The sequence below is a fragment of the Elgaria multicarinata genome, chromosome 2, assembly GCF_023053635.1.
Source record: "Elgaria multicarinata webbii isolate HBS135686 ecotype San Diego chromosome 2, rElgMul1.1.pri, whole genome shotgun sequence".
Lineage (NCBI taxonomy): Eukaryota > Metazoa > Chordata > Lepidosauria > Squamata > Anguidae > Elgaria > Elgaria multicarinata.
The window spans coordinates 155,269,986-155,291,838 of record NC_086172.1 but is presented as its reverse complement, the minus strand read 5'-3'; the positions used below and the strand labels follow the sequence as shown (position 1 = coordinate 155,291,838).

Genomic DNA, 21,853 nt, shown 5'->3' with positions numbered 1-21,853 from the left:
ATGAGCTCACCATCAGCAAACAAGTTAAGAGAGAGAGAGAGAGAGAGGAAAAGTATAAATAATCCACTGAATTTCATGTACCTTGGTGAGGAGAACTGAGAAACCGCCTTTGCTTCGTCAGACTTATCTGCACTGGCAGACACTGTGTCTTCCACCTACAACACAGGGAAAGCATCATGAAAGTAGGAGAAAGGGAAGCTGATGGGGGAGGAACTGTGCTCAGGTAAGAAAAGTATTTTTAAAGATGTGTACACAAAGCAGGGAGCCATATCCTGACCAACTATTGCCTCCCATGGTAGTGCAAGTCTCTTTCAAACATGTGATTGGCAATCCCCACACTTCTTGGTTCAGGAATAATAATAATAATAATAATAATAATAATAATAATAATAATAATAATAATAATAATAATTCTTACCCGCCTCTCCACTTGGATCGAGGCGGGGAACAACAATGAATATAAAACACATTAAAAACTGATTTAAAACACAGCATACATGATTAAACCATCCTTAAAACATCCTAAAAGCATTCTAAAATTTCACTGGATAGGCCTGCTGGAATAGATCAGTGTTTATTGCTTTTTAAAATTCTAAAACACTGTCAAGTTGCCTAATCTCCTCCGGCAGGCCATTCCACAGCCTGGGAGCAGCAGAAGAGAAGGTCTTCTGGGTAATACCTGTCAGCCTAGTTTTGGTTGACTGAAGTAGATTCTTCCCAGAGGACCTGAGTGTGCGGGGCGGATGTGCACCATATGTACTGTGAGAACTATTCCACATACGTTAATAAAAATGGGCTGTATCAAATGGGGACTCTGCAGTATTGGAAAGCACTTCTGCTCATATAAGTTGGGATACCTGATTTTCACTGATCCTCCACATCAACTTTAGCTCTGCTACCCCAGCTGTTCCTGGGCTGAGACACCCTCTGGAATAGAACAGGGATGCAGTAGGTAGTGGGGGGTCAGCAAAAACTGGGCACTCCCAACTTGTGCAAGTGGGAACACTTTCCTTTTAGGCTTATGTGGTATGATCTGTAGCCTGCATGCATCCCCCAAAGGTCTTCCGTTCAGCCCCCCCCCCCCCCCCGCCATCAGTTCCCAAGCCCCTGCCGAATTCCATCCCCCTGCATACCTGTTGCTTAGCTGAATGGCAGGTTGGCAGGGGGAATGGGATTGTGATGGAGAGGAAGACAGACTGGGGGAATTATCTTTGCCACGTGCCATCTTCCCCCTGTAAATTGCAATCTCCTCAGCTAGCCCAAATGCCTTGGCAGTTTGGGGGCAGTGCAATGGGGAGAATCATCTCTATGAGGATCACCCACCCTGAACATTTTTTGTTCTCTACAGTCTGCCAAGAGCCTGGCCCTACCCACTGCCACCTCTGTGGCCCCCAACCAGCAGCTGTGACTTGCCTTTGGCAGGAGTCTAGGAAATCAATCTAATAATAAAAAAAAGTACAACAAATAAGGACTGCACTCCTGGGTGCACTTGGCCAAAACCATGAGTCACTCATACATAAAATTTTATAGTAAACAGTTGGCACTTATTGTGCCTAACAACCTGGGCTGAAGTGGCAGAGAGTAAAGATGTATCCCAGTGTTGCTATAAATGGCTTGTTGACTGAAATACAACTAAACACTTGAATTACCTCCTTTATGATGTCAGCCAGATCCCTTTTTTCAGATCCTTCAGACTCAACCTGGAAACTAAAAAAATTAATACGTTATATTAGGCAGAACTTGCAGAGTTAATTGTCCAATACACCATTTCCTGCACCTATACGCCAGAGAATGTTAACATCCATCTTCCAGAAAATGTAATGGTTTTAGATGTATCGGTGACAATCCCAGCTAAGCCCCTTCCTTGTGTGATGAAGGAAAAACTAACTCATAGTCACTGGTGAATGAGAATTCTAAATGAGTGTGAATCCAACTGCTTAGGTACTATTATATTTGAATGTAGCAGACAATTGCAATATAGATGTGGAAGCTGGTGGGATATTAACGGCTGCTATTGCCTGGCTGGGGTACCTCCGGAATTAGAAGTATTTATCAAATTTTTAAAGGGTTCTGGCAGTACCTGCCCCACAGTAATGTTCTTCTATGACATTAAATGCAATGTATTTGCTGGGGTTTCTTATCTACTATGTAATTCCAGTCCTATGAAGGAAAGTCTAACCAACTGATATTAATTGTGCTGATAGCATTCAATGACCCTTCAGAATGGAAGGAGTCAAGAATATTAGATTTGGAGAAGAGGTGTGTGTCAGGGCAAAGGGTGTTCATCTTAGATCAACAAATATTTCCTAATAAAGGGTCAATTCCTTCCAACACTGCTGCGGCGTCTTCCATTAATTTAAATGGAAATGAATACAGAATTGAAATGCATGGATGATCTATGTTTGGCGAGTGAATGAATTAATGAAGAAATGAATGAAGTCACACAACACGAGCAATATACATGGCAGGTGACATTATGGCCAACTTGTGTATTTATTTCTATCTGTATAAATCCAATGGCAAGTTGCAATATTCCCCCTCCAATTTACCCAACTTAACCATTTACATGACAAGAATTACATGTGGCAACGCTTCTTTCAAAAAGCATTGACTTCTCCTTTCAACTCTGGAAGAAAGATCTCCACTTGCAATTTCCTGCCAATTAAATAGATAAACTTTGTAGAGAATTACAAATGAACTATAACTGGTTTGCATGTCATGGCCAATTCAGTTTAACCCAGGAATTGGTGGGGGCATGCAGGACTGAGCGGCCATGCTGCCTCCCACCTACTCGCCACTTCTGCTTTCATTTAACAACCCAGGAATGCCCTGTTCCTGGGTTGTTTTATGACATGCAAACCTCTGTGTTGTTTAGTGGTTAACCCGGAGTTAACCCAACAGGTGTCCCTGGGTTGTTAATTGAAAGTGGAGGCAGGCAAGAACCAACATGTTCTCTCGCTTGCTTGCACTTACAAACAACCAATGGTTAGCGATTCATGTTTGTTTTGTTTTTTTATCATAAGAAAATGATAAAAATGGGTTGGATCCAGACTTGAACTCAGAGGAATTCTGCTGCTGCTGGAGAGGGGAGGTGGGGTGGTGATTTTCCCTAATTCCTCCCCTCCGCCCACTGCACCCCCAGCACCACTTTCCATGCTGTTCCATAGAAATATTGTGCACATGTCCCCACCTCTATGATATAAGATGCGTACAGGAGTAGCAACAAAAAGTAAAACAGTTGTAACTATATACCACCTGCTTTTCATTTGAGTAGAGGCTAATACGTATGAACAGCTCTTTGAAATGAAGAACATTTAAAGGATAGTACACTCAAAAGAGACAGTTTGAAATGGGGGCCTATCAAGTAGCACCTGAATAACTGTTAAGAAACAGGGTGAAGCATGGGTATTGGTACCTGTTCTGTTGCTTCTACATAGTTATGGGGATCTTGTTTACATTGAGTTGGCAGTCACTGGATTACGTGACCTTTTTGAACACTACTACAGTACACTATTACATGTAGTTCCAACATATATGTGTCTCTCTTCTGTCATGGAAATGTTCAGCTTATTTGAATAGTGTCTTATTCTTTATACAATGCCCTTCATTATTATATTTTCTTCAAAGTTAATACCCTAAAAGGTGTATACATTGCAGCATTCAGTGCCCTAGAGCGTTTTGTGTCTAATATTGAGTATCACATTTTACATTACATATAAGCCATGTACACTTGGCTTATATGTCAAATTGCTTATTTAATAAGCAACTTGTACCCAATCCCTAGGATCCTCTCTAGAAAGTATTCCCATGATCATTTCACTTTGAAAAACCGAAGTGGAAGGATGCTGGGCATTCGTCAAACATGCAAATAGATGTGCGAGTGATACAATGGGTGGGAGCTTTAAACTGTCAGGGCAGAGGCACATGCAAGTCAACTCCTGCCTGTCCCCACCATGTATAAACTTCTACAGCTGAGATCAGACATGAGACAGTGGTTCGATTCAGTGCGCACCATAAGGAAGTTCTTGGTATGACTGAACATGGCTGGTTTAAGAAGATTCATTACCTGCTTACATCAGTCTGTGTTTCTGCTTCTGCCTGTTGCTTAGAAATATCCCTTATTTTCCGTTTTGCTGGCATATAATATCTGTACTGTGAAAGGAAGGATTTCGCATCTGATTTTAAAGTACGTGGAGTGAACGGTTGTTGGCTATTGGTAAAGTGTTCAGAGTGCTTCTCAAGGAGATCTCCGCTGCATACTTTGGAATCAGGGTTCTGGGCCTTGTGGGAATGCTTGTTTGCAATGCTATCAGAAGAAGAGCTGCAAGAAATCTTGGAATGCAGTCTGTGCAGACTTGAAGTACTGGTGCTTGAGCTTGAGACAGAGATGTCGGAGGCCTTCTGAGCAGCTCTCCTGGCAGGGTTTTCAGGACTTGGAAGAACTGCGCTCTGCCTCTCTGGAGTCGAGATGGAACCCACTGGACACTTCTGTTCACTTGTCGCACATGAGAGTAGCCCCACATTGCCTTCTGCTTCCAGTGAACCCTGGTGGGGGAGAAAAAGCCCACATGTGGCAATGTTCTCTGCTCCTTTTCATGAGCATCCACAATTTTAAAAATACAAAGCAAAGCAACATGTAGAAAAATATAGAGGGTGGCATCCTAGACATACTTACATGGGATTAAGTCCCACTAAACTCAATGGGACTTACTTCTGAGTAAGACATACATATAGGACCGCATTGTCAATAGTGTACCTTAGGCAGCTGGTAAAAGTCCACGTCATTGTTGTATGACATAATAAAGCATTTAATAAGCAACTTGTTCTAAATATGGACAATTCTCAGTGGCCTTGCCCAGACTCTGAAATGCTGTGCCTAGAGGAGCCAATCTAGCCCCCTCACTACTGGCCTTCCACCAAATGGTAATACTTGCCTGTCCCTTTTGACTTACCAAGCCGATTGCTCTCTTGCCCCATGATATGGCTTTACTGCTATGTGGTTTGCATCACTCTTAAGTGCATTTTTTAAAAGCTGGCTGCTATTTTATTCCTTTGTGCAGCTTTGACATTGATATAGGGTTTATAGTGGTATTGAAGTACACTACTGCTTTAAAGAGGTATTGAAGTGCACTGACAACTGTTGGGGGCCATGACACATCTACAGCGAGCAGGACATAGCACTATGAAATTGGTATGACAGCAGTATATGGTATGTGTCATGGGCCCCAGCAGTTGTCCGTACACTTCAATACCGCTATAAAGCAGTAGTGTGGCTCCTGCCTTTTATATACCGCTTTCATACCACTTTCATAGTGGAATATCCTGCTTGGTGTAGATGAGCCCCAAGTCTCTTTTTTCCACTCTCTTACCTAGCATCAATGGGCCCTCTGCCTCTGGGTGTCTACCTTCTTATTGTCACTGTCTTCAGCTGCTATTGCTCCTCATCCTCTTTCTCATCATTGCAACCACTTGCTCACTTGACAGAGACCCAGTAAACAAGCAGGCAGTGGTATCTACTGCTCCTCCTTCTGTCCACCACCACTGTCCTGGCCATGGCAAGAGGGTGGTGAACAAGCTGGTTGCAACAGTGAAGAGGAGGAGGAAGTCCAGGGGGGCTCTTGTCCGTGGGCCTCTGCTGGGGTGTGGACCAAACATGCCGACCCTTGATACTGTCCCTGTTCTGCACACAAAATACACTGCAGTGGCTTAGAACAACAATGCCAACAACATGTGCCAACAATATACCTCTATTGTACATTGAGAACTGTACATGGGTTCATAATGTCAAGTCATGTTCAGGCCTTTTCTGATCTATTTTACGTCACACAAGTAAACCCTCAATTCTTAAAACAAAACAAACATCTTCCAAAAATATAAACACCTGTAACTTGAGAAAAAAGATTTACATAATTATTTCTTCCAAATTCAGTGAACAAATTGACTATTCCAGTGATGACTATCTCAACTTTATCTGCAATGACAAGGGAATAACATTAATACGGTTATTGGTGTGTTCCATGTGAGGCAACCTAATTTCATGATTACACACAATAAGGCACGGAGCCGCTAACTTATGGCAACAATTACAAACAGACATGTTTGGGTTTTTTGGTTTTTTTTTTTTTTAAGCAAGGATAGTGGTTGTTAGAATATAAAACGGATACAGCTTCAGTTGAGGGCTTTGGAAAGTGGTACGACTGTGATATTTCACCATCCTGCTCTAATAATGATATGGAAAACAAATAGAAAATCCTTGGCTCTCTTCTCGCAATCCTATTTGCCTACAAAATATTGTTTTGTTTTTTAGTATTAAAGTTTTCATCTTCCCATTTTTTTTAAAAAAAATAGTTCTCTACAGAGCTGAAAAAAGTATCCAAGGTGTCTCATTGCCCAGATTCCTAAACAATTGAGGCCTATGCCTAAGAATTTGAACTTTTTTTTTGCCGATATCAAGGGTTGGTGCCAAAAAATGCAATGCAGACCCTGAGGACTGCTGCAGGTGGGGCACTGCATTTTTAATACACCCCTCCCTAATAATAATAATAAAAACCCAACAATCCCAAACTCTTCCATGTAGAGAACTGACATGCTCATTTTCTACAAGGGGTTAGTTTAAAAACAAAACAAAAACCTTGGACATTAAAACATCCAATTCCCTCCCTGCACTCTGAAAAGGTATAATCTCATCAGAACTCTTCTAAATGGATATTGGTTTTTTTAATATACTTTTGATGGTTTTAAATTTTGTATATCTGTTTTTAATGTCCATTGTTTTCAACTTTTACAAACACCCAGAGAGCTTTGGCTATGGGGCGGTATATAAATGTAATAAATAAATAAAATAAATAAATATTCTAAGTGGGTATTAAATGCAGTGGTGGCCGGTAGTTCCAATTTCGATGTGAATCCATTCTAAGTTTTAGTCAGAACCAGCTAGAACGCTAAAAGAGTTTTCCAAGGTGAGGAACTCGTTTTGGGAACAGTGATAAGCACCTTGGATAGCTCCTTTAAAGTTCTGGCTGTTTTTGACTAAAACAGCTCCAACAAAATCAGAACCACCAGCCGCCACTGATTAAATATTTACATTTATCCTTAACTGGAGGGATCTGGAACATGTTGCAACACATTATAAATATGTGAGGTGTATCAGCCTGCCTTGGTCCTTGCCAGTTCATCCCGTTGATCAGGAATCCATGCCCTGATGCTGACCATATCATTTCATGGTAGGCTGGGTTTGCTCTACTAAGAAACCAGACCTCACCAATATGATATGTGTCCCCTTTATTCTCTTCTTTTTATTCCAGTTTCTTCCGCTTCTGGTCTTCAGAGATTTTCATTTAATGAGATAACACCAGTATCATCAAGATATAGATACTGCAGTTTTCAACGGTGCTGGTACTTCTAGCTAGTTTCATCTGAAAAGAGAGCTACACTCTGGTGCCTTTGAAAGCAGTGATTCATTTTTCACCCTCTCTTAAGGGTAGCTTGCTTGGTCAGAATTTGATCTCGTTTTCCTCTGATCAGACAAGACAGAACTTTGGAAAAGAGCTCAGAATATTTAAAAAAAAATGCAAAGAAGCTATTAAAGTAGGAGAAGGGAAATGGAATGTGAAAATAACCCACAAAAAGAAGATTAAGGCTTCAATTCAAATGTACAATAGATTATTACAAGGGAAGCAGGGGTTTGCCAACTTGCAGAGAAGAACTGGCAGATGAGATCCTTGTGATATAGGACAGGATACAAATGTCTAAATAAATAAATAAATAAATAAATAAATAAATAAATAAATCTCTTTTCCTTTCCACCTATTATCCTCTGAAAACTCCTCCAGCCATTTGTATTGCATTTCCCTCTTCCAGCTGGCTCCAAAACAACATGAAAATGTCTACTTTAATGGGAATAAGTCCCATTAAACTCAATGGTTTGGATCCAGCAAAAGCCTCCCACACAAAGGCCTTCTTCCATTAGTGGGAGGTGTTTGAACCTGCTGGCTAAAGAGGGGAGGAAGCAACCTTCTCCAACTCCTCCTCCATCTGTAGTCCTCTATGTTCCCTGAAAATCGGTTCCTGAGAGTGGAGGAGGTTGCACTGAGGCTGCAAAGGGAGGTGGAATCAGTGAAATCCTCCCCACCACCACCACTACCACCTCTGCTTCCACAGTTCTGAGGGGGCTCACTTGGAGGTGCCCTTGCAGTCAGAGTAAAACCTCTGGATCCAACCCAATGGGACTTACTTCTAAGTAATTATGGGCTTAAGGTTTATGTATTTTATAAAACAAGCATACAAAACATTTGAAACAAGAGTTGCTTGTTGGTAAAGAAAAGACACCGTGTTTATTTTCATTACAAGACTTATTACAGTCTTGTAATAAGAAAACACCACCTTAGGATCACTGGAGACTCTGGAGACAAGGACCCTAATAAGAAACAATAGACAGAGTGATTGAAGAGCAACTGTGTAATGCATGAAACAGAATGAACCAGATGTTTGAGGATGCTCAGAGCTAAAACAGTGGTCAGTATAAAACGTTGCACATTTGTAGAGGAGAACCTTTAGCCAGCTGTGGCAGGCTGACAAGAAGGAGTGACAGTTACATTATTCTTGTTTCTGTCATCTCATGGCTACACTAATCACACAGTTGTTATTCTGTGATAACAACTTGTATTTGTCCCAACTCAAAGGACTTCCTTTGAGTGTTCTTAACCCACCCCACTCTTACTACTTTGGAGCACTCACAGGACACTACGGGGAGTATCCTATTGTGCCCATGCACCAGCAGAATCAACCATTAGTGCAATAGAGATTTAGCGGTTCTAAAAGCAAAGCGAAAATGCTCGTTTCCAGAACAGGGCAGGTAAGGAAGCTCCGGCGACATGTCCTGATTTGGAAATTTGTTTCCACTTGTTTCCAGGATTACTTCTAGAACCATTAATTCCCTGTTGTGCAAGCCCTCACCCCTTCTGCTGGAACACAATCAGCAAGTGTGCGGCAGCCTGCTTGGATACTGCCCTAGGAATTGGTCCATCCTGTGACAAAAACAATCCTTTCTCCGAGCATGAGGAGCTCCAGTGATGAAGCATCTCAGCCCAGTGACAAAGCATCAGCACTTGAGTGAGTTAAGCACCTGTGTGAGTTTAGCAACAGGGGAAGAAGCCAGGGCAGTCGACTCTTCTCTCCCTACTCATAGTAAATAACTGTAAATACATTTCCCACCTTCTCTCATTAACAACTTAGTTTTCCAGGTAAACAAACCGATATTAAAAAAAAGTTATGAAGGGAGAAAGTGAGCAGGGATTTGGGGCCTATCCAGTGCATTCCACTGAGTGCCACATGTATGACCATCTGCCTAAAGATGGAAAACTGGAGAAAGAGAAAGAAGAATAGAAAAAAAGGAAGTTTTCAGCACAAGTAAGTAGCTAAACCAGGAGTCTCATGAAAAGCTGTTGACCCACACGTGGTTGAAGAGAACTGAGGAGTTAGGGCGGGAAATCCCGAGCATGCTCAGTAGATGGTGGGGGAGGGTTTCCCACCCAAAAATGTTTTCAGCTAGGGAACTTTCCGGAGCTGGCCCCGCGCAGGCGCAGAGCCCATAATGTGTGATGCACAGAGACCACGAAGAAGAACCAGTGCATTCCACTGAGTGCCACATGTATGACCATCTGCCTGCTGGGCAGAAATTCTGAGTGAGTGCTCAGTGTAAAGTTCCCTTGAAGCCAAGGTTGCTGACCTGAGGAAGCTAAGAGAGGCAGAGATGCTGGTGGATGAGACCTTTAGGGACCAAGTAGCAGTAGCCCACTACATGGGTGATAGCAACTGTGTGGTCACAGAGAATGGTGGTCTTGGGGAAGGAGGGCATCATTTTGAGGAAGAGGGAAATGACCCATTCCTCAGAAGACAAGCAAATATTCTCTCACACCAAGGATGTGCCTCTGGGGGGTGGTGGACTTGTGGTAGCTGAAGATTAGATTGTTAGACACATAAACAGCTGAATTTGTAATGGGTGTGGAGACCGCATGGTAAATTGGTTGCAGATATCATGCGCCATCTACATACCCTAATAGGTAGTGCCAGGGTGGAGTCAGTGGTCGTGGTCCATGTTGGTACCAATGATGTGGGGAAATGTAGTCGTGAGGTCCTGGAAATCAAATTTAGGTTGGTAGCTAGGAGGCTGAAATCCAGGACCTCCAAGGTGTCTTACTCTGAAATGCTACCTGTTCTATGCACAGGGCCATCAGGAGAGGCGAAACTGAGGAGTCTCAATGCGTGGGTGAGGCAGTGGTGCACGGAGGAGGAGTTCAGATTTGTTAAGCACTGGGGAACATTTTGGGACAAGCCAGGCCAGTACAAGAGGGATGGGCTCCACCTGAACCAAAATAGAACCAGACTGCTGGCGCTAAGCATGAAAAAGGTAGCAGAGCAGCTTTTAACTAAACCTTGTGGGAAAGCCGACAGGAGCTGGGAAGCATCTGGTTTGGGTGAAATTATCAAGGGGCCGAAGATGAAAATGTTTTCGATTGCCCAAATGCAGCAGGGGAGGAAACAGACCATGAGTATATGATGGGACATGACAGCCAATCAAAGAGGCCTAAGTGCCAGAGCAAAAGATGTACACACATCTATGCAAATACGAGAAGCTTCTGGGCCAAAATGGGAGAGTTGAAGTGCTTGGTTTTAAAGAAGAACCTGGATATAGTAGGCATTAGGGAAACCTGGTGTTAATGGAGAGAACCAGTGAAATACGGTCATCTCCAGATATAAATAATACAGGAAGGCAGGTAAGGGCATACTGGGGGAAGTGCTGCTCTGAACATCAAAGAGGGCCAAGTGTCAAAAAGACTAGAATGCCTCAAAGGGGCAGACTCTTCCACAGAAGCATTGTGGGTGTTAATATCAGGCTCCAAAACTAATTTAGTGTTTGAAACATGCTATCACCCACCCATATCAGAATGCTCAGGGTGACCTTGAGATAAAAAACGAAACCAGGGAGGCCTCCAAACAAGGAAGTTTTGTAATAATGGGTGACTTCAATTACCCCTTCATTGACTAGATAGAAGGTGAATGAATTCTTCTCATCGGCTTTCACTGCAGAAAATATAGGACAAATACTTGTGCCTAAACTCATATTTTCATGAAGGAAGTCTAAAGATGAAAGTGCTCAAGATGAAGTGCTCAAACTTATTGACAAATTGAAAGTAAATAAATCTCCAGACCCAGATGGTATCGATCCTTAAAGCAAAATTCTTAACACAAATATGAAATTGCTGATCTTCATAAACAATCTGGAATTAGGAGTGAGCAGCGAAGTGGCCAAGTTTGCCGATGATGCCAAATTATTTACGGTGGCTAAAACAAAAAGGGGGTTTGAGAAGCACCAAAAGGATCTCTCCAAAGAGGGAGAATAGCCATTTAAGTGGCAAATGAGGTTCAATTAAAAGAAAGTGCAAAGTGATGCACGTTGGGGCAAAAAATCCCAACTCCAAGTATAACCTGATGGGATATTACCAACGGTGACTGACAAGAAAGAGATTTTGGGGTTGTGGTGGATAGCTCAATAAAAATGTCAACCCAATGTATGGCTGCTGTAAAAAAAGGCAAACTCCATGTTAGGTGTAATCAGAAAGGGAATTGAGATTAAAACTGCCAATACCACACAGTCTTTATACTGTATCTATGGTGTGACCAAACTTAGAATACTGTGTACATTATTGGTTACCCCACCTAAAACAAATATTGTAAAGCTGGAAAAAGTGCAGAAAAGGGCAACTAAAATGATCAAGGGGCTGGAACAACTCCTCTATGAGGGAAGGTTATACTGCTGAAATTGTTTTGTTTGGAAAAAGGAGGGTAAGGGTGAGACATGATAGAGGTGTACAAAATTCTGCATGGTGTGGAGAATTTGGATAGGGAGACATTTTTCTCCCTTTGTCATAATACTAGGGAGTCATCTCATGAAGCTGATAGGTGGGAGATTCAGGACAGATAAAAGGAAGTGTTTCTTCACAAAGTGCATAGTCAAATTATGGAATTCTCTACTACAAGATGTAGTGATGGCCACCAATTTGGATGGCCTTAAAGGGGGGGTTGAATAAATTTCTGGAGGATAAGGCTATCAGTGGCTACTAGTTCTGATGGCTAGGTGCTACCTTCAATATCACAGGCAGTATGCCTATGTACACCTGTTGCTGGGGAATATGGGGGGAAGGGTGTTGTTGCACTTGTGTCCTGCTTGTGGGTACCTGGTTGGCAACTGGTCGAACTGCGTGAATAGAATGCTGGACTTGATGGACCCTTGGTTTGATGCAGCATGACTCTTCTTATGTTCTTAATCCTACTATTACTACATTACCATTCATCCCACGATGAAAGAAAGATTTCATGACAAAAACAGCTCGATCATCCATCATTCAAATAAATATCTAACGAACTCTTGGCTGTATACTCATATCAAAGACTTTTAAATTATTCTTTCCACATTGTGGATGGCCAATTGAGCATGGATATCAAGAACAACAGCTTACTTCTTAAGAGAAATAGACCTGGTTGCAATGTTTAAAAATGAAGGACCATTCTTTTTATGTTGTTGTTTTAGTAGTTATTAAATAAAATAGATCAATAAAAAGGCAGGGATATAAAAGATAGCAAAATCACAATATTGGTGGGCTTTAGCAGACTTCTGACCTTCACCTGGTTGGCTTCCACATATCCACCTCCTGAACAGAGTGCTCCTCATTGGAAAGGCATTAGGAAAATTGGCTACAGATAAAACTATGAGGTCAGCACTCTTGAAGGCTTTGACTGACTTTGAAATAGAGAAAGTCATTTAAGATTTACAGAAAACGGTACATTGGAAGAAGGCGACACATCCTGTTCCTTGGGGATTCTTTCTATGGCTTCTAATCTATACCAAAGTATGAAACCAGAGGAAAGATACCCATGGAACAGCTAACCTTCAACAAAACATGGATATCTGTCACACAGACCCCAAAGAACAGTGGAAGCGCTATTAAATAACCCTGACAGCACAAAACAAACCACAGAACTTCCTAGCTTTGACTGTCTGCCCAGCCCTCCTGACCTAGTCTTAGAAAATACTGCAGTCGGCACAAATAGGGCATGCTTTATTGAACAGAAACTCTTCGTAACTTCGTAACTCTTGCTTAACCTGATGGATCATAAGATGCCAAGGGCATGGAATTGTTTCTCAATGCAGTTAGGATGTTTTTACCATTCCTATATTGAATAAGGAGGCAAAAGACTGACAGTTCAGTGTACAGTACACCGTATACTATTTTATAACATAACAATCCACTTTGACTCAAAATAGTGGACTGGTTCAGAGATAACACTAAACCATAGTTTAGTATTATGGGAATTTGCTGCAGCATGCCTTGGGTTTGTGTGCTTCTCCCTCCTCTCCAGTGCAACCACAGGGAGGAGACTGGAAACTTTTGCTACCATTTTAGATTAACTGCAGCTTACTGTGTTGTCCAAACTCAGGCCAACTGTAGTTAATCTTAACTATGGTTAATGAAAACAAGCCAACTTTAGTCTGTGGGGGCAGGGAGTATTTGCTAATGTTCATTTCTCAGGCAACGATTCAAAACTTTTTGAGACCTTTCATGACAAACTCTAATGTAACATGGATCTTTAATGTTTGTTGCTACATTTTCATCAAAAACTAAAACCAGTTTTTGATGAGGCTTTCCAATTAAATGAATGACTTCTCATACACGTCAAATAATACACCTCCATATCCCAGAAGTAGATAAACTACTTTGGAACAGATTAAGGTATCTGATAACAATGAGAACACATTGATAAGTTTGAGCTGGTACACAAGGGAAGAAGAAAATGTTGTTGGTAGTTATGTGTTTTGTTTATGTATCTTGGTATGTGAGTATTCATTCTACTTAACAATAGTATGCTAGTTTAAATTACAAGGAAAACATCGAACAACATGTATATCCAATGTAGAAAATATTTCATTTGTTAATTTACATGGGAGACTATTGCAAAAACAATTCACTGGGGTATGTGCGTGCAGAGATATTGAAAGGACAATACTAGGCTCATACCTAGCCTTACGTCTGTAGTATGATAAAGAGGGATTTCAGATGCTACTGCTCATTAAATACTAATAAATGCAAACCCATAGAGGCATGGGAGATTAGGGGACAATATAATGCCAATCTCATCAACATGAATGAGAAGAGAATGCTAATGAATACCTCTTTTAAAAAATAAAATAACAGAAAGAAGGCAAATAAGTCTATGTTGCAAATGGGCTAATTTGCATGGACATTGATTTTGTCAGAGTTTTCCAAGAAAATATATTTATCTATCTCTCTGTGAAATAAGTGATGAACATCATACCTAGATGGAGTAAAAGCCCAGACATTTCCATTCATTCATCAGTGGCTTCTCACAAAGCCAAAAGGTGCTTATACAGAAGAGATCCATATATTGCAGTAATTATTTCATGACTGTTCATTGTACTGTCTGAATATTAAGATTCATTATCATCTAGTTTCCTGACTTGAACAGCCAAGAAATCGTTAACAGTCCTATAAAGAAGAAGAATGCCACATCGTATGTAAGCTCTTCTAGTTACTTTCTTAAAGGTATATTAAAAGTGCTTTTATCCCATGAAGCTGATTGGTGGGAGATTCCAGAAAGATAAAAGCAAGTAAATAAAAGGAAGTACTTCACACAGCGCATAGTTAAACTATGGAATTCACTAACATAAGATGTAGTGATGGTCACTAATTTGGATGACTTTAAAAGGGGGTTGGATAAATTCCTGGAGAAGGCTATCAGTGGCTACTAGCTCTGATGGCTATGGGCTACCTCCAATAACAGAAGCAGTAAGTTACACCAGTTTCTGAGGAACATGGGTGGGAGAATGCTGTTGCACCGTGTCTTGCTTGTGGGTGGCTGGCCACCGTGTGAACAGAGTGCTGAACTAGATGAACCTTTGGTCTGATCCAGCCTGGCTGTTATGTTCATACACAATGAAGAAGATACATATGTTTTAAAAATCCTGCAATTCCATATGTCTTATCACATAGGTATTCCCCAAATTTATTACAATCTCTAGAACATAAGTGCACTTATTTGTTTCTTTTCTATATTTATAGGTCAAAGTTGTTTTTCGAGAACTGGGAAACTTATTAATATAAAAGCTTCAGACTCTTGGCTTAATCACATTCAAATGCCGGAAGAGAAAGCCAGATTCCAGTTTCTCCCTCTCCTTTATTTTTTTACTTTTTACAAATGCTCTACAACCACCATAAAACTCTTTATGAGTCAAGTATTCCCATCTAGGCAGTAATTAGGAGAATGAAGAGAGATGTAAGCCCAATGAACAAAGACTTTATATTTCAGCAGAAGAAATGATATCATAGTTTCATAAAAAGCACAGTCATGGCCGCAATCCTAAACACACTTCCTTGGAAGCAAATCCCTGTGATAATAATTGGAGTTAAGAGATAAATGAGATGAATGGAAGTTCAGCATGATACATTTTATACTGGGCTGGATCATTGGGAGAGGCAGATTTGTTCCGCTTGCCTCAGACTGGATGCTGGTATAGTTATAGTGGTATAAGCTACTCCCTACACTCCTGCATCTACTGAGGTCTGCGCTTTATAGCTTGATCCTAACCCACATTTATTCCACAGTAGCTGATGAGCAGAGGATCCTTGCATCTGAGCTGTACAATTTTGTGCAGCAAACTGAAGATCTAATCTCTCAATCAATCCTGCTCCCTCAAAATACTGCCTACACATGACAGTGAGGAGGTGACGTCTCCCTTTTTAGGTACATATAGTTGCACTGGTGTGGCTGTATCTAAGTTAGTCAAAGGTCCTTCAAGGTAATAGCTGTCCCCCTCCCCGCCCCACATATTTTCCTTTTCCAGCTGTGAGCATTTTGCATGTCACAGACATGCTGTATTTGTATCAACTAGTATTGACAAACACAATTCCAACAGCACAAAGTTCTGATTGAGGTACCAATACTAGTGCAATAAAATGATACTGGAATAGTCACAAGAACACCCTTCATGCATTAAGGGGCAGTTTGAGGTTGCACCTGGCAGTCACGCTTCCCCACTGTCTGTGTGTTCAGCATGTGCCAGAAGGAGGTCTACTACGGCACATATATAGAGCTCTTGCATGTGAAGGGGGCAGAGAAATGGAGAACATGTTGATGTCATGACATGTGGTCAGTCATTCTACTTAGTAGAGTTGGAAGGGGCCTATAAGGCCATCGAGTCCAACCCCCTGCTCAAAGCAGGAATCTGAACATGGTATTAGCCTGAATGAGGGCCAATAAACAGAAGCTCAATCCAGACAAGACAGAGGTACTATGTGCAGGTAACCAAGCTGGCTGAGAATGATGGGAATTGTAGTCTTAACACATCTAGAGCAGCGGTCTCCAACCTTTTTGGCACCAGGGACTGGTTTCGTGGAAGACAATTTTTCCACGGACCGGGTTGTGTGTGTGCTGAGGGGATGCCTTCGCATAATCAACCCCCTTTAATACCTGGTTTTTGTATTAGACACAAGAAGTGCAGCTAGACTCTCAATGATCATTGAAAAAAGTGTGTTTTTAAGACAAAAAATATCACATGAAACATTTTTCATTTTGTTCAAATAAAAGAAAACAAGCAGCCAGGCCGCTGCTTGCTGTTGTTGCGCTTGCTGAGATATGGGCAGGAAGTACCTTGCGGCAGCCAGCCTGGACCTATCCCGGGGTGGAGAAGAGCCGCGGAAAGAGCCACCCCAGGGGGTGGGACCAGGGGAGGAGGCTGGGTCCCTGCCTGCAAGCGGCGGTGGCGGCCAGGGTCGCGCCCGCCTGGTCCCCGAGAGGGAGGAGCGGAGCTGCGGCGGCGGCAGCAGTCTCCCGACCCCCGCCGCCGCACCCGGAAGCCGCTCTCCCACAGCAGCTCTAAGAGCGCCCCCCCACTCCAGCGTCCTGGCTTCACTTCGGCTGGGTGGGCACCCAGCCGAAGCGAAGGCAGGATGCTGGAGTGGGCGGGCGGCTTCGGAATGGCGCACCCGGAAGTGGGTGGGTGAAAGCAGCTCACCTGTGCAGCCCAGTTCCTAACAGGGGTTGGGGACCCCGGGGGTTGGGGACCCCTGATCTCGAGGGCACCAGGTTGGGGAAGGCTAAGCCAGAGCATCAAGTAGACAAAGTTTCATACTTCCCTCCATGCCTCCCAAACCAAGAGTCAATGTGTATGTTTTCACTTGTTACAGGGGAGGGTTGAGGAGTATTCAACACAGCCATGCCATTTTTAGAGGCAGCCCAGTAACTGGCATAGTGTGTTGTTATGCATAGAGAGGCTTTAAAATGTCATTTCCAATTTTGTTCCACCTCAGATAGCTAGACAGCATACTCATTTTAAATCATCACAAATGTTTTATAAAAAATCCTGCATATTGCAAATCCCAAGTTAACACCATCAAACCAACAGTTTGTTAGTATGTTTGTTAGCAGCCCCTTTATTCAAGGGCTAAGAAAGATGTGACAACAACATTGATGGAAGAAAATAATGGTTACTGAAAGATGGAACTCACACCTTTAATTTGACATTTTGCTTCAAACCAAACCCAAAAGGGGGGAGGAAGGGGGCAGACAACCTTGCATAATGTATCTCCACCACCAACAGTCATGAATAACATTCCAAAGCACGATTATTCTCCAGAAATCTAATAATATCATCACTCATACTGTCAGCTACCAAATAGTCACGCAAGAATCAACCAGCTAATGACCAGCATTATACAGCAGCTGGATGCAAAATACACCCTTGTGCATATTTTAAACTGAAAATGAATCCCATCATCCTCTCTCTCTCGTTGATTGCTATGAAAATACTATTATTTTTCCATTTGTTTGGCTAACAAAAGCTTTTTCTCCTGGCTAGCATAATTCCACACAACAACATTAGCGATGATATTATAGTTTATATGAGCAACTGATTTCTCAAAGCTCATATGCCTAAATATAGATTGGCTAGAAAAAGGGCAAGTTCATGAATGCAGCTAACAAATTTTATTTTTATATTTACAATCTTAGTAAGGATTTTTTTAAAAAAAAGTTCAGCCAAAGCAAAATACTAAGTCCACATTTTTCAGTAGGTGAGTGAAGTATATGTTTAAATCTCTCCCACTGAAATTTATGCAGCTTAAATGTGTTTTAACTATGGCTAAATTGTGTCTTAATTGTTCATTGGAACATAGGATATTTTTAAATAAAATAAAATAATAAAAATATGCAAATAGGCGTTGCATGCATGTTTCCTGGAGCTAAAAAGTCCTATAAAGCAGGAGAAGCAGCATTGGAGACACAGGACTGAAATTGTTGGTTAAAGTAGCAATCTGTTATTTGTACATGAGAAAAGGTGACACTGAATCGTACCTTCCCCACTCCGAAGCAGGGGACTGACAATCACGACTGGATATGTATGTGCACCAGGAGTGTTGTGAGCATTCAAGGAGAAGAGCTTCAAGTAAGCAAACAGTCCTTCATCAATGCTTATGACCAGGATCAGAGTGAACACAGCCCTATCTGAACCTTGCTATTCCTGTGAACCACTTCCTCCACTGTGAAGCCCTTCTCCTTGAACCACTGTGATGAGAAAGTAAGAGGTGGAAAGTGCTCAAAGGTGAGCAATCTTTCCAGCTTAATCCCAGCATCCTTGGCAGGAAAGTGATGCCCTGCTTGCCTTTCCCACTGAAGAGAAGGCTCCCAAGGCTTCCACAAGTCAATGCAGTCTGTGACACAAGGAAATAAATCAAACCAAAACCCCAAAAGTAGAGATGTGAAGGACCGGAAAAAAATCAGAAAAATTCAGAAACCCCTGGTTTTTCCCCGAAGCCTTTCTCCCCACACCCCAAATTGGAAAAAAATGAAGAAAAATGGATTATAGGATGTTTTATTTTAGCATGATGAATAAAATGTTTAAGACAAGATGTTCAAATGTTTACTTCTCCAAAAGATTTCTAAAAACTATGTACAGTATCAGATTATCACAATTTCTGTGCACCAAGGACAAGCAAGTCCAAGGTTGCAAATTGAGACAACTCTCAAATGCAATAGCAAGATGCATTTCTGCCTCTAGGGGGCACTGCCATTGAAGCAGAGACTGAAACTGATAGTGATAGCTATAGGTCAGAAAATGAGTCTGATTAAATTTCATGCATATTCATTGAAACTTGGTTCTCCCTTTTTCTCAGTTCTTTTTATGGGAATGGGTGCTTTATGACACTGTGGAGGACTAGCAGAGACAAAAATAATTTTCTCTGCTACTAATGTTGATGGTTTCCTCTGTTGTTGTCATTTTAAAATATTTTCTGCCTGCTCCTCATAAACTGGCAAAACTAAAGAGGTTCCTTACAGTTCAGGTGTTCCTAACAGTTCGGGAGCTTGTAGTTCCATTTGTTAAAAAAAAGAAAGAAAAAAGAAAGAATTTGTAATAATTGTTTGAATACACTGTACTTTTAATATACCAAATGTAATAATTTTATGCCAAACAAACTTGGACTTAATTACATTTTATGTTCCTAAAGTAACAAAGTAACTTTCAATCTGTAAAAAGTGCTAATATTGCATTTTTTTTCAATTTTCCCAAAAATTTCAGTTTTTTTCTGAAACTCCCAGTTTTTTCCATGGCTTCAAGATTTCTGGAAATTTTACATCTCTACCCAAAGGTAGCTATGCTGACCACAAGTTTAATTCTATAGCACTAGGGATGGAAAAGAATTTCGTTTGGTACATGCTTTGATAACAATTTAGCCAATTCACACTTCCTGGGAATACTTCCTTCAGTATTTTCATTTCTCAGAATTTTGCAATGTAGTTCTTCAAACAAAAAAACCACATGCGAAATATATATATTAGGAGAATATTTGCACAAAAATATATATTAGTGGCAAAATGTACAAAAATAACATATTAAGGAAATCTATTGCGAAAATGTGTCTATTAGGGAAAAGCATACAAAATACCCTTAAAATGCATACAAGTTTTCATGCAGAATTTCTTTAACAAAACAAAATGATGTAGAAGTGGGACAGAACAAACTTAAGGTGCGAAAAATCAGAAATTGAGAGAAACCAAAATTCACAAATTCATCATCCCTATGTAGGTTAATAACAGAAGTAGCAGTATTGTATATTTTAAGTCTCTATTTGCCCCCAAAAGGCACATTTGAAATGAAAGAACAAATATTAATAAGGAAAACTTCTCTTCGTGATTGTAATTTGTTTACATAGTAATTAACAACGCATTGAAAACAACTGGAAGGAATCCTTCTCTGACAGTAATATCATCAAAAGTTCAGTTTTTAAAAAAAACCTTTATACCTACTTTTCTATAGGTAGCTGAGAGAGGTCTTCTACTCTCCCTGGAACTAGATCGGGACACATTTTTAGATGAAATCATTTCCTTCTCACACCTTTCTACTTCTTTCTTGAGTTTCTCTCTTCGCTGCTGATCTGAAACTTAAGAGGAAAAAATGAACCTAAATTAAAAACTCTACCTCTTTTTGTAATCAAATTACAGGGGTATTATGTCTTGGATGGACTGAGGAAATTACAAAGAGTTTGAGATTAACTCTGTGTGGGTGGGTGGGTAATAGAAATGAGATTATGAATCTTCACTTGGTAATGTCCTCCATATGTCATATCATTACTAAATTATTAAGAACAAATATGATTAGCATATACCTTGACACATTATTTGGAAGGAGATAAGTATCTTTCATAATGATAATCAATTCCAACCAAATGTAAACAAGAAGTCAGAACTTGATTTATGCTGAGCGTTCAATTGTTAACCGTAATTTCAAATTTAAGGTAAAGACTAATTTCTTTTGTTTCTGAAAAATGAGCAGATTTTCCTGCAAAATGAATGCAAGTTCTGAAACACTCTAAGAAAGTGAGTCACTAATTCAGGCCTAAGGTCTCTGAAGTCAATGAGGCTACATTTAAGTGAAGTGATCTGTGAATTATCACTATGAATGACCCAAGAAATATCAGTTCATTATATTGCTGGTAACTCTTTGGCTTCATCTCTTGCATCTCTATTTAAAATCAGATATGCTATTATTTTCTTAAATTTTATGTTTGTCGATGGAAGAAAAGGCAATGAGAGCAGAGCCTGTGATAAATTGGTCATATTTTGTTAGCAATTATCAATATGTAATGGGCAGTATCCAACACTGCCTGCACACTAGAAAGACCCACTGCTAGTGTAGCAAGAAGGTAGCAGTTCCCAGAGCAACTGGAAATGAGCTAAAACACTTGTTTCAAGAATTGGGTAAGTCAGAAGTCCTTGCAGAAGGAGCTTCTCTGAGCTGTCCTGTTCCGGAAATGAACATTTCAGCTCATTTCCAGGGTTTCTTTAGGAAGCATTAGCTTACTACTGCACTGGCGGTTGGTACTGCAAGCACAGCAGAATGAGTGGAGGTGCATTGGCTGCTCTGGATACTGTCCTATATTTATAACCAAAGCCCAAATCCAAAGACGTTACTCACACTCAAGTCTCATTGAAACTAATGGTTCATAAATAAACACTATTTAGCACTACTTTCTCTGCATCTGAGAACATGTTTAAGATACTGAATCCACTTCAATTTTCTCCTCCCCCAACCCCCAGTGCCTGTTAGGAACACAGACATGAGCACTAAATTTCATCCATATGAAATCACAGAGAAAAGTAAGAAATGAAATTTCAGAGCAGGTTAAAGAATACCATGCGTTAAATGTTTAAATGTTAGCAATGTGTATTTGATCAAGACAGATTTTAATAAACAAATGTAAATTGATAATACCTTTCCTGCTCT

The 21,853-nt window shown here is 40.8% G+C and overlaps 1 protein-coding gene across 1 annotated transcript in view; it reads right to left on the bottom strand.

Moving 5' to 3' along the window:
* Positions 1 to 21,853, bottom strand: part of SPATA7 (spermatogenesis associated 7) — a 53,931-nt gene that overhangs the window by 12,572 nt on the left and 19,506 nt on the right. Inside the window, exons 5-8 of the mRNA XM_063118483.1 lie at positions 20,377 to 20,510; positions 4,067 to 4,545; positions 1,650 to 1,707; positions 82 to 155 (exon numbers count right to left, since the gene is read on the bottom strand). Of these exons, the coding sequence (XP_062974553.1) occupies positions 82 to 155; positions 1,650 to 1,707; positions 4,067 to 4,545; positions 20,377 to 20,510 (745 nt within the window). The remainder of the gene's footprint in view (positions 1 to 81; positions 156 to 1,649; positions 1,708 to 4,066; positions 4,546 to 20,376; positions 20,511 to 21,853) is intronic.